At 32.5% G+C, this 14,065-nt stretch overlaps 1 protein-coding gene and 1 non-coding gene across 2 annotated transcripts; one reads left to right on the top strand and one right to left on the bottom strand.

Annotated features, from left to right (window-relative positions):
• Window positions 1-278: 278 nt before the first annotated feature.
• Window positions 279-3,568, top strand: LOC115442361 (troponin C, isoallergen Bla g 6.0101). Its single transcript, XM_030167378.1, has 6 exons — window positions 279-342; window positions 464-491; window positions 843-986; window positions 2,150-2,272; window positions 2,839-2,970; window positions 3,330-3,568. Exons 1-6 carry the CDS (start codon window positions 340-342, stop codon window positions 3,356-3,358), a joined length of 459 nt encoding a protein of 152 aa, XP_030023238.1. The 5' UTR covers window positions 279-339; the 3' UTR covers window positions 3,359-3,568.
• On the bottom strand, window positions 1,573-1,644 carry Trnah-gug. Its single transcript has one exon. It is a non-coding gene; the product is annotated as a tRNA-His (tRNA).
• Window positions 3,569-14,065: the final 10,497 nt, after the last annotated feature.

Consider the following 14,065-nt stretch of genomic DNA (forward strand, 5'->3'; position numbering starts at 1 on the left):
ACTTCTAGCAGTTGAAAGAAAATGTAAAAATAATTAATATTCATGGATATTTCGGTCTAATTGTGCTCGCCAACTAATTTTAAGATGAATTTCGGGAATCACTTTTATTATCCAAGGTATCAAAATACTCTAATTAATAGCTTATTTCTAACAAGGAAACTAAAAATCAAACGTAACAAATGTGTGAATAGTGAACTACCCCTGAACAATTCTACACAGGCGGAACCGCGTCGCACAAATGATATATAAACGGCCTACGTCCAAAATATCTGGATCAGTCTCAAAATATTGACTGTGCTCTTATTTCTGTGTGATTTGTCATTAGGGCAGCAATAAAAAATGGTGCGTGCAATATTGTGACTTAAGCTGTGTTTTTAAGTTCTGTTTTAGAAAAATGTTTTATTTAACTAGAATGATGATTAAATTAATATGTTTTTGGTTTGTTTTCATGTGCGCCGCGCAGGAAGAGCTCGATAAAGCTCAACTGCAATGTAAGTATTTTGCTTGGTTGTAACTTAGTTAAAAGATAGATAAAAAAATAGAGGGCGCCGAAATCCGTGTTAGAATGTTAATTGTGTTAGTATTTTCTTTGAACCACTGTAATTTCGAAAATAATATTTGGTAAACTTGAAAGAACAAAATTTAAAAAAATGTAGTTGATTACGTTATATTTTTAAGTTATTAACCGACTTCAAAAAAAGGAGGAGGTTATCAATTCGACGTGAATTTCTTTTTTTTTTATTTATTATGAGAGGTATCTACGATTTCCCACATCTTTTAAAGATCAAATGCCTTTATTTTTACCTGCTATTTCTAGTAAAATGATTATTTATTGTCTTTAGTACTCAAAAATGCGTTCGACGCCTTCGATCGCGAGAAGAAAGGAATCATCAGCACGGACATGATCGGTACCATTCTGGAGATGTTGGGCCACGAGCTTGATGAGGACATGCTGAAAGAAATTATCGATGAAGTTGATGTGAGCCGTAAGTATTAAATGACTTAATTGATTATTACAATATGTGCAGAGAAAAAATATAATATTTTTAATAATATGTATGGAAGGTCATAAAGAAATTCTAAGATTCTACCGACTTTATCAGAACAGTGTTAACGAATGTTTATTGAATTATTTTATTATCGAAATAAAAATCAATTTTTTAATTATAAAAATTTACCATTTATGCTTTTCGTAAAAAAATACATAGTAGTTATTCTTCGTAACGATAGATGGCGTTGTATACTAACAACATTTTCAGAGGTGTGTTTCTAATAGTTCTTTAAATGATAAGCAGAGGGCGCTATTTTTATATTTTATTGTATAAAGGTTTTACCAATTACATTGATAATATGGTTCAATTATCAGAAGTAATTAAAAATTAATTAAATGGTTGATATTTTTTTTTGCGATTTATTTTATTTTCGATATCTTTCAACAATAATAAATAAACTGTTTATATAATTTTAATCTACAAACGACATGAACTACTTAATTTTAGAAAATGCAAAAAAAAAAAAATTTACGACTAAAACCAAAAAAAGAATCGCCCCACCGTGACAATGTTTTCACATTGCCGTGACCAGGATTCGAACCTGGGTTACTACGGCCACAACGTAGGGTCCTAACCACTAGACGATCACGGCTATTGAGGCTTATCATGAGCTGTCAAATTTACTGATACGATACTTCAAACAATAATTCTGTAATTATCGTATTTATTGATAAATATAATCATAGAAATCTAATAATCAATTGTAATTATAGTATGTAAAAAAATATATATGAATACTTAAATTTTTTCAATATTATTTAGAAGTTCACGTAAGCATAAATTAAATTTTTATAAGCAACAATTTTACCGTATTTCATAGCTCAAGCAAAGCTTTAAAGTTTTAAGATGTGTCACATAAAGAAATTTGCAAGTTATCTATTTATTTTTACCTATTCTTAGAAAAGAAAATCTATAGCAATAATAATTTAGTTTCTATGGAATTATAAGACAAATACTTATATATTTTTTTAATTCAAACATTTTTATACAATGGATTTATTTATAAAGTCATCTCATTTGCATAATATAACACAAAATCAAGTTAAGGTACAGTATACCTTATTTGTTAGAAATAATATATTAAACTCTATTTTCAGGTACCGGAGAGCTAGATTTCAACGATTTCTGCATGTTGGCTTCTAAATTCTTAACAGAAGAAGAAGACGATGAGACCATGCTTCAAGAACTTAAGGAAGCCTTCAGGTTATACGACAGGGAAGGTACTTATTTGTTTTATTATAGTACTATATAAGTATTTACCTAGTAAGTAGGTACAACAGTCAATGCCATATCGACTCTTAATGAATACATATTGCATTAAACACGTGCACCGGTATACTAAGAAGATAGTCCTAAATACAATCCGTTATACTATGTAGTAACAAGATCATAAGATATTTGATCATCCGCAAGATAATAAGATACCTATTACAAATGAAATGGCATTTTGTTATATCTAATTATTAAACAAACCCCAAGGAAAAGATAACTTTCTAGTATTGTGTATATTGTAAATAAAAATCGTAATATCCTTTTCATTACCGTTTTGCAAGATCGGAAAAAGATGCCATATTGTAATATAAAAAATTCAGGCCGACGCTAGCTAAAAAACATATCCTGACACTTAATTCTTTTCTGAATTTGCCGGAAATCTATAACGAAGACACGACTATAATTGACGGGCATATTTTCATCTATTAATAAGCATCCGACAAAAGGTAGAGTCGCTTTTATAAAAAAATAAACATTTCGGACCTGGTTTTAAAATTCAATCTCTTGATTTCAGGCAATGGCTACATCACCACAGAAGTGTTGAAAGAAATCTTCAAAGAATTGGACAACACACTCTCGGCTGACGACTTGGACACCATGATTGAGGAAATTGACACAGACGGCTCAGGCACCGTGGACTTTGATGGTATGTTCCACTTCCTGGTGATCCTTTTCTACGCAGTAAGCCAGTATTTCGGGGGGCTGGTCGGAAACCCCTGACGCCTATGTTACTCTACAACACTGTATTCTTTCTATATGTGTTCGTATCACACGAAATTTTTAAAAAAAAATTGAGACTTGATTTCAAATGTAAATGTTACTAAAAGTTTACTGGCTACGTGTTGTTTTCAAAAACGACGCATAATACTTATAAATAGAAATAAAAAAAAAATGTTACCTATGAATTACAATTCACTGACCAGTTAAGAAATCAAATTAGAAATACAGTTAATTAGACATGTGGTGAAGTCGAAAACATTAATTGATAAAATTTCAAAATTTCAGAATTCCTGGAGGTCATGACTGGTGAATAAAGAAGCTGACTACTTATCTACAACTTCTTGTAAATATAGTGATAAGAAAAAATTATCATTGAAAACAAAGACTATTCAAAATGTCAATTTAGAAATCTTATCCTTACGCCAATACCTCTTTAAGATAATGTTAAGTAATTTATAAGAAAGAACCTACAAAGTACAAATTACTGCGCGTAGTAGATTGTATACCTAAATAAAAATATTTTATTAGAACCTGTTTTATGTACTATCCCGACATCTGTTGATTAAGTTTAGAACTATTCACGTTCTCTCCTTAGTGTGATACTCGTTAAAATATCTCTGTGATAATAGGAGGCAGCACATAAGCAACAGAACTCTATATTTCTTAGTGTTTTGACATAATGTTGTAGAGCATTTTAAATTATAAAACTATTTTTCACTGCGACTATTGGCAGAAGGATTTATAAAATCATAAAGACTTCCGATTTATAAAAGACTAGGCGTTACTCGCGGTTTTGCTTGCGTGAAGAGCCTTTTCCGCTACTAAACACCCTAAAGACTATAGGACGCTAGCGCCATCTATTTAAAAAAATAGATAAAAAGTTCAGTTATTTCCACGGGAACAAATTACAGAGAGAAACAGTAGCCTATGTGATAGTCCATGATATTATGCTCTACCCGTGTTGTCAATTTCATCCAAATCCGTTGTTGTTTTTGCGTTTACTTCTAACTAGTATCCAAACATTTTCCCAATTATTCGCATTTATAATATTAATAATATGAGTAAGAAGTACTCTTGCCTGCCTGAGATGAGCAGGTACGCACGTAGGCTAGCCTACCTGCGTACCTGCCTCATCTCCTTTGAGATTGGCCACCGTGGCCGAAATTCGGTTAGGAGAGTTTTATTCATACTTATTTACACCTGCTCTTATCTTACTAAATTGTAGACAATGCAAAACACATCTTCGTATTGCAAAAAAAGTTTGGCTAATTTCAACGACCGATCGCTCGTCTGAAGTCAATTGCTCTGAGGACTCCAATCTCGTGTAAATCTTGGGAATCAAAATCTCTCACTAGACCAAAGGCGCAATAAGTAATTTGTAGCTGACGATTACTATCTGTGGCCAATGTTCTTCAAATTGGAACACAACAATGACTTCAGAATACTGTATGGCACCTAAAACCTCATGTCGACAGCTGCAATTAACACTACTCTAACTTGAAAATGTCAACTTAACAAGAAAGAGGTTTAAAATGAAAAATAAAATAAATTTTGTAATACTTAAGCTTTCTTAATGAGCGTTTTGTATAGTTCAAAAAATCTTTATTTTACAGCAAAAAAAGATTTTGTGAGCTTATAAAAGATAAAGAAATAATAATTTTGCATTCTAACGGTAATTATCCAAAAAAACATTTAGCGTAGTATTAATGGCTGGTATCGATGTGATATCCCGCACGAGACCGCCAAATAATTAACCATTTTGAATTATATAACACATCATATTTTATAGCGGAAGACTGCAAATGGTCAAATAGGGCACCAAATAGGAAGTGCTATGACTGCTGAGAACGACCACAATACTTTTTGAAAGCATTATCTTATTTTATTAATAATATTACAATTTCGTTACGCTTTAAAACGGATATCGGTTTGCTCTAAATTAATGTATTGCGGTGTATTTGCACGAACAAATTTCCTCATTAATTGTATAACTCTGTTGCGACAATGCTTTTACTTCTGTTGTGTACTTTTACGACATTGTTACTGTAAACAGCTATCATAACGGGCAGGTGTCGGCATTAACTCGTCTTTCTGAGTAATGATTTCCTATTTTCATTTAACAACTAAGTATTGTGGCCGCTTTATCGTTTTACGATTAATAGGCTGTTGAAATTCGATACGATCGATATTAAAATGGCACTCGAATGGAATTGTAATAGTATTGTATTTTACTATTTTAATTATTAGTACAATATATTATAATAATATTCTTATTAGTTAAACATTTAGACAAGATTTGTTTTATACCTGTGTGCATAATAAATAACTAGTCTGCCTTTTAAGCCGCTTTTCCGCATTACAATTATATATTATTAGGTGAACGTAAAAAATAATTATTCCGCCATCTTGGGCCGTCCACCATATTGCTTTTAAAATGGCGTCACTTAGCTAGCCGTGTATTGTCATCTTAACGTACATGCAAAATTTCATCTCAATCGGTTGAGGAAATTTATTTTAAAATTCAGTTACAAAATTCTACTTAAACATAAATATATAAGCAAACATTGCAAGTTAAAACAAAGCTTGTAACAAATTGTTTTAGTGATTTACAGCCATACTATAAACATAATTCGTGTACAGCATGAATAAGCCGGCTTAGGCGTGATTGTACTATACACACTCTAATTTCTTTTATCTTCGAAGAAGTAGGCGGTGACGCAAAGAGTGCAGTTTTCACTGCATATATACCGTCCCATAATGTGATAGGGGGCAAGACTTGACCACGGAGTGAAATTTTACCATTATTTTTGTATTCCGCATGTAAGAGCGTTACTTCAGCAGGAAGGGGCGGCTAAAGATTCTAAAAAAGTTACAGAATGTAAAGCAACGGAAGTTAGAAGTCTTTGACAGTTGCTTGATCGATGATTCCCGTACGTCGAAACATGACTGAATTCATCAATTCCATTCTTGATATTGCGTAGGTACGCTCTGCTTTATGTTATTGTTAAACCGTGCGAGGCGAAGTGGAGGGAGGAGCATGTGCTCTCGACTTTACCTACAATTCATACTTTTCTCATTTTCCACATCAACTTGACCCAGGGTTATCCGCTGGCAACGCTCTTGTCCGCATGTTCATAAATTTATGCCTGACTTATTTATGTTCGACACGATTTGAAGAATCAAAAGTTGCAGTTTTTAATTCGGTGTAAGTAGATTTTTGGCCGTTAAAGAAATTAATGTATATCACTGTAAACAATTTCAATTGTAAATAATGCGAAGTATTTAATTAAAAAATACACTCTGTTGTTAACGATTTACGAACGATTTCTCACTTTTAAATTAGTTTATTATAGTAACAACTTCATGACTTCACTTTCAAATTCATTAAATTATTCTAAAAGATCTACTAAATTGCATCGACAATGATAATAAACGTTAGTAAAATTTATTAACCGCCTGTTGACTAATTTCTGCTAGTGTCGAGCGTTTACAAATGCAATTGTATTTACATTAACAAAGGAATTGATTTCCAAACTTGAAATTGAGTCTACGTGATTCAAACTATGTTATATATAATTATCTAGAAAAAAACTGAGCTAGTCAAAAGAGAAACACTACAACTGATTGTCCCCAATCACGTATCTATATTGCAGATAGTCTATATTTAAATAAGTCGTAGTTTTGCGGTTATGACTTTCTTGCGATCAAATGCGACAAAAAGTATTTATTTTCAATAAATGGACTGGCTGTAAAAAGAATACATTTTAAATAAAGAACAAAATAAGACAAACAATAGACGATATATATGGATAATTTATATGCTGAATCAAGTACATACCTACTATATATAAAGTATACTTAGCTTCGGATTATTAGATCTAACCTTGATGATTTCTTATAATATAAAAAAATACAATTCTAAAATGTGGGAAGATATTGTAACCTTGACTTTTTGGACAACCAACACCTCAGTCCCCCTCGTGATTATGAAGGCTACAAAGTCTTCGAAACGTTAAGAAAAAATAGTAATATAAACAACCGCGATAAAATGCGGAAAATAATTTCATTTCAATATCTAATCTTGTTTTTTAAAACACCTATCAATAACAAAAGTAAACTTAAGTGCCTGATCTATTATTACAAGCAAATGCGTTGTTGAATACAATTTAATTTTCATAAGATATATTATTTATTTTGTTTTGATTTAATCATTATGGCGCATTATTAATCGGAAGCTTGCTCATGTAGATAATGATATTTAATTTATTTAAATAACAACATCGACACGTATTTAATAACCAGTCAGTCTAGTAATTGGTTGACAATATTTATTATTACATAACAAAGAGCCAGTCTATCAATCAATCACTAAATAAAATAGTTCTAATAAATTCGCTTGTAAAGCGTGTCAAAATTAAACACTTTTTATTTCACAACTATTTATTTTCTATTTTGCTCGCCGCTTTGCAGACGTGTACATCCTTTTCCGCTACAAAGATCCCTTATACACTGTAGTGATTCATAGCTTTACCTGCATGACTCCAGCGTCGTCTATTTAAAAATTCCTTTATTTCCCATGGGAGCAAACTACCCTTGTATCAATCCAGAACATGCTCTATCCGTGTGCCTAATTTCATATAAATTTATTCAGCCGTTTCTGCGTTTACTTCCAACAAACATCCAAACATTTTTACAATCTTTCGCGTTTATAATATTAGCTAGAATTTACATTTGAATGCATGTTTTACAATTGAATGCATTTTATTGATTGCTGCACGTTTGATCATTTTGTCGCGCCATGAAATTTGAATTTCAATTACAGATTTTATATTTCGGCAAAACGGTTCCTCAGTGACAGTTCCGACTTCCAATTTCGAGTTACGTTTTTATTTTCTGTCCAAACGCAGTCGGCACGGAAATAGAATAGTAAAAGCCACAGCCATTCTGTTATTGGAATTTGGAGCAGGAATTGATTTTGCAACTTCTGTGAATGGTCAGTGTAATGTTTACCAATAAAATAATATGCAAATGAGTGTTGGCGTTCTAGGCTTTGCTGCTTGCCGCTGCCGATAAGTCGCTAATGAGACTCTAGGCGAGTTGTGGCGTATTTAAAGCCTCTAGCCGGACGTAGGAATTCTAATTATAAGCTCATTTCACTCTGTAACGATCCATTATTTATTAGAACGGATAACAGTCCAATAAATTTTCAACCAATTAGATAATGTTTATCTAAGGTGCGAGAAATGCTAAATCTTCACAACTGAATCTAGGAAGCTATGAAAACCGAGTCGTGATAATTCTATTAAGAGCTGTTGTAGTGTGAATATTTTGTGGTTGTACCCGTCTATTAAAACCTAATCTTTACTGATTTCTTCCTGCATTGAAAATGCCGGAGGCACGCGAAATTGACTACGTTTCCAACAGGAAATTGCGAGCTCTAATGATGCACGATTATAACGCAAATAACTCGACGAGTTTGACAAGGCGCGTACTAAAAAATATACAGCGAGATACACGGAACGACATAAGTAGATGGTATCTGATTATATTTATTATATGGGGAAAACGTCGGGGGAAACATTTAAATCTTTTTGGGCAGTGTTTTGCACAGACGCAATGGGATATGTTTTTAAAAAAATCTATAATAGTTTATTGAAGAATCTTAATAGACAACGTCAAGGATTCACTGTACAAAGTTGAACGTTCAAAAAGAAAATTAAATTGAGATTTTTTACAATATTTGCTCACAACATTTGCGACAATGTGGCTTTCTTTTATATTGCCTCAATAATTTTTTATTTATTTAACCGAGTCTCGTAATTGCTATTGAAGATGTTAAGGATTTTTTCCATCAGTACTGTGATGTTTATTTTAACAAGTTTTATTAAATAATAAAAAAAGAAAATACTTATTTTTATCTGAAAAAGCACTTCCAGAGATTTTTTTTGCCGTACTTTATTGCGACATTCGTCTCATGGATATGAACACACATCCCTATATCACAAAAAGAAGTTTGCATCGCTATCTCCGAAATGTATGGTGGTAATTTCGGACCAAATTTTGGGGCTACATTTAACATGGTTTACTTAATAAATTATTCCCTTGATAACATCAGATACCTTAAGAGTGCTTTTAAATGTTTTTCGCAACACTAATGGACTCGAAATTTCAGTCATTTATCCTGACTTCTTATTTTGCATTTTTTCATCGTATCCCTAATACTATCAACATAACTGTATATTAAGTAAAGGGCCTTTATCGGTGAAATTTATGTTTAAATCCCGTAAATAAAGCACAGCGGTACGTGGAGTCAAAAGAAACACACTTTGATACGAACCGCCTTCATTTCTGGTCAATGACCTGGTATAATCTGCCGGGATACAAGATTAATCTTAAAATTAGTATTTATCTAAACTTTTCAAATAGTAAGAATGTCATTTATGCGTGCCGTAAATAGGCAAAGACGCCGCGGGTCGTCAAAATACTTTATAAATGAAGTAATATCATATTCAATTAAATGAGAAGGTACTACAAAAAAATGTGCAAAAATCCAGACTTTCAATCAATAGATACCATTTTAAAAAAAATTGTGATACGTAATTGACGTCTATAAATAAATGCGCGCATAGTTCAATAGAATTAGAAGTTGGTTATGTAAAATGATGTAATATTAACATGTATTAACAGTATTTTTAAATAATTCTAACAATTCAACACACCTTCAGAAATAAACTTTCTAAAACTTATCGTACATAAAAACAGCAGGAATTATTTCAAAAATATTATTAATTAAATAAAAAACATATTCCAAATGACCCTTAGATTCGAAATCAAATCAAGTTGTTAAATTGCAAATTGGTGGAATTAAAGGCTCACTTTGGTAATATATCCGCTAATCTACAATTTATTCGTGTTGATATATTAATTATGTTAGGAAACATACTACGTTATGATAGATGTCATAATATTCACAGTAAAACGGTTTAGGTGTGACAGCCACTTTTCATAATTTATAAAAGTTAAAGTAACAGCTAGAATAAAATCTGTAAGAGTTGCAGCGACACAAACGTCGCAAACGTAGATACTATAAAAATTACTATGACACAGCCGTCGCTAACTTAAAGTTCATAAGAGTTGCGATAACACAAACTTCTGTAAAGTAGAAGCCAAAAAAGTTGCCACACACATAAACTTCGATAAAGTAAATACTATAAAAATAGCTACAACACAAATGTCGCTAAATTAAAAGCCATTAGAATTTCCAGAACATACGTCATAATTTTGATAAAAGTAGTAGTAACTTTGACTGATACTGTCAATAAAGAAACTGTTAATTTTACCGGATAGTGGATTTAAGTTAACTTGTTACAAAATGATTAATATCGGTCGCAATAAATGGGAGTTGAGCTGCATTCATTAGCATAAAACTAAGTTGCATTTAAATGAACATTATAAATTGCAAGACATATCTCCGGTTGGTTGGTTGGCAACAATAAGTAGGTAATTTTACGAAATTCCTTTAATGTTATTAATATTCGTAAAGCGATTTGGGTGTGTTAGATTCGATATTCAAGTTCAATTCAGTAACCTATGTCATGGTCTCTTAAGATTGGTCAAGGTTGAATTTGTCTTTTTTATTTTGTTGCATTTTGTTTCCAGTAGGGATGCCCGCTGGCTTTTTTTGTTGAAATAGGCCCTTGTGTGCTCTCGCCCGGCGCTTAGGGGCGGCAAAAACCTTTGCTATGCCACTGTTTACTACATGGCTTTACTTTATACGATGTCTATTAATAATATTATGGTTTTACAAAAACCCACGTGCTAATACCAAGAGTACTGCGCTCAGTCTCCACACCGAATGCACGCCCATGCACGGGGGGACGTTTATCTCGGCCCTAGGCACAAAGTCAAGTGTGTATACCCCATGGTTGCAATTACACATCGGAGCCTATAAGGGATTCGTGAGTATTTCCGCTCCACTTCACTCCGCCCATCCTAACACTTCCTCTTCCTTCCCCTTCTTTCCTCCCCTATTTCTCCTTTTCCTCTCTTCCTCCAGGGCCCCGCAGTCGCTAAGCCAGGGGGAACCAATATACCGTTCGCAGGTTTCCCTCGGTGTGGACTGCGGGGTTTGTACTTGAAAAAAAACCATGAGTACTTGCGTATTTAAAGTTTGCCAAACATGTTTTAATTTCTCGGAAAACAGAATAAGGTCATAAATTGGAAAGAAAAAGGTAATTGGTCAATGTAAAAGTAACGTGGAATTTAATTGCATGGCCTTAAATTATTAATACGAAAAACCAACAAGTTAAACACATGCGTCAATCCGCTTATAGAAAGAAAAAGTAATCTGGAAGTTTCTCACGACCTTTTCCTATTAAGTCAAGGGAATTACCGACTTATTGATTCATGCCAAAACAAATATGCAAAGAAAGTACAGGTTGCTTTTATTAATAATATAGTCTCTATTGTTTTGTTTTTACGATGATATATCAAAGTGATTCCATTGCAATTGACGGTTAGAGAGGGGCATCTAAATAGATTATGGAATTAGAAAAGATAATTTATATAAAAACAGAGTTCTTAGATTGTATTGAGCGGACATTGGGAAGATTCCATCCAAAGTTTTGTGCTTATGTGGTTACTCAATCTATCGTCAAATAGCAAAACACCAATGTAAAATACTTCATACTTTTCGATATCATGATCCGCACGTTTTAATGCGATTGTAAGCATATTTTCTGTAAATATATTATTTTGTATTATTATCTAAGGACGCTGTGACATCTTGTCATACGGACATCACTACATAGTATAAAACAAAGTCGCTTTCTCTGTCCCTATGTATGCTTAAATCTTTAAAACTACACAACGGATTTTGATGCGGTTTTTTTTAATAGAGTGATTCAAGAGGAACTTTTATATGTATAATAATAACATCCATTAAATAGTCAGCATTGCACCCGTGCGAAGCCGGGGCGGGTCGCTAGTTTCAAATAAGACAACGTCTTATTATCAATTGGTAATAACTTTTGGAGCAAAAATTTGGCCCTGATATCTATAACTAACTATATGTTTTTTTTTACTTCTTTGAATGAACAGACGAGTCTGTCGTTCGCCTGATGGTAAGCGATACGACCGCCCATAGACAGTAGAAACACCATCTAACACCTTGAATTACAAAATATTGTTTGATATTCCACTGCGCTCGCCATCCTGAGACTTGAGATGTAAGTATTATTATGTCCAGTAGTTACACTGGCTACAATATAGTTTAATATTTGCATAAAAATTATAATAGATAAAGCATAAAATAACATCCTGGAGAAAGGAGACTACAATCCCACGGCTTTAAAACAGCCTAAAATCGAATTCCAAAATCAAGGCCATGATTATGTCGAAGGTTGTTACACAAACAGTTTGACAAGACCACACCAAACCCCTTGACAAGGTTATATCTGCTCTATCGACCTAATAAATATGTAATTTGAACTTTATTACACAGGAATATGGTTTAAATTGAAACACATGTTTAAGGGCTGTCAAATTTTCCTCGCGGCTATCATATCTGACAAGTTTATTACAGGCCAGTAGCCAGTATTTAATCATAAACGCAAGATCAGTAATTTATGAATTGTATTATAATGATATCAACAAATAAACTACTAATATACTTTCATGTAATAAGTTTTAAATTGTTTAAGGGATTAGGTTTATGTAGAGAATTCACTGTCCGACATGATTGGACAATACATGTATTTTAATTATAATAGAATAATCAGACATTGATATCATATAAACCATGATTTGTTATAACAATAAGGTAATGTTATTTTAGTAAGAAATGGCTGTTGTATTTTTGAGTTAGTTAAAGCAATAAAGAATTACTGGTAAACAAGTTATATAATTTTCTAGATTTTTTATTCGTTCCTTTAATAAATTCAATTACTTAATATATTGGATATGACTAACTATGTAGCCAAAATAATAAGGAAAAATAACAGTTAGGTCGCAAATTGGTTTGAACATTTTATTCAAATTGCAAAATGTATTTGTATTTAGAACCAATTATTTACTAAATAATAATTATCTGTATAAAATAATAATAAAATAAGCCCTGTATTATATACTGTCCGACTGTTGAGGATGGCCTCTACTATTGAGAAGGATTCGGCTTTAGTCCACCACGCTGGCCTAATGCGGATTGGTAGACTTCACACACCCTCAAAATTCCTTTATAGAACTTCTCACATATGCAGAATTCCTCACGATGTTTTCCTTCACCGTTAAATCAAGCGATAATACACAACGAATACACACATAATTAAAAATCAGAGGTGTGCCCTTGGGATTTGAACCTGCAGACATTTGTCTCGACAATACGATCCACACCCAACTAGGCTATCGCCGCTACTAAAATTATTTGTATTTACAATTAATTTGTATTCAGAACAAATAATTTACTAAAAAATTATCAGTATTTAAAATTTAAGAGCATCAGAGACGTTCTATATCATTCAGTTGTATTTTAACAGAGACAGTTGTATCAAACATTGGTCTTACCAACGTAGAGGACAGACCAGCAAATATTCCGACCGTATCAGACGATGAATGGCGTGCATTACAGCGGTCGAGTTAAATCTATTAGGTTAACTCGGCAAAGTTCGAGTCAATGTTACCGCACGTTTCACCTTTGGCCTACTTTATACGAACTTAGCTACCAAGGTATCCATTTATGATATGGTAAGCTAATAATTATTTTAATTCGAGTGGGCTGTGCTTCAGTCACTTGTATGTTATCTTTTTAATTACTTATTTAAGTTATTGTAGGCGAAATAAATCGCAGTATTGTTTCCAACAGTTTGCAATGGGCAAATGTAAATGTATATTATTATGTTGGTTTAAAACGAATTGTTATGTCAATTGTGGGTAATCAACAGTAATTTTCAACTATTGAAATACCTTAACAGCAATTATTATTTACAATAGATTACTTTTAATGTTTGTAATAATTTGTAATGAAT

Source organism: Manduca sexta, chromosome 17 (assembly GCF_014839805.1).
Source record: "Manduca sexta isolate Smith_Timp_Sample1 chromosome 17, JHU_Msex_v1.0, whole genome shotgun sequence".
Taxonomy (NCBI): domain Eukaryota; kingdom Metazoa; phylum Arthropoda; class Insecta; order Lepidoptera; family Sphingidae; genus Manduca; species Manduca sexta.

Excerpts from the sequence above, each read along its gene's own strand:
- LOC115442361 (XM_030167378.1), top strand. Across the intron at positions 987-2,149 it reads CGATGAAGTTGATGTGAGCC|GTACCGGAGAGCTAGATTTC; the intron begins GTAAGTATTAAA and ends CTCTATTTTCAG. Across the intron at positions 2,273-2,838 it reads CAGGTTATACGACAGGGAAG|GCAATGGCTACATCACCACA; the intron begins GTACTTATTTGT and ends TCTTGATTTCAG.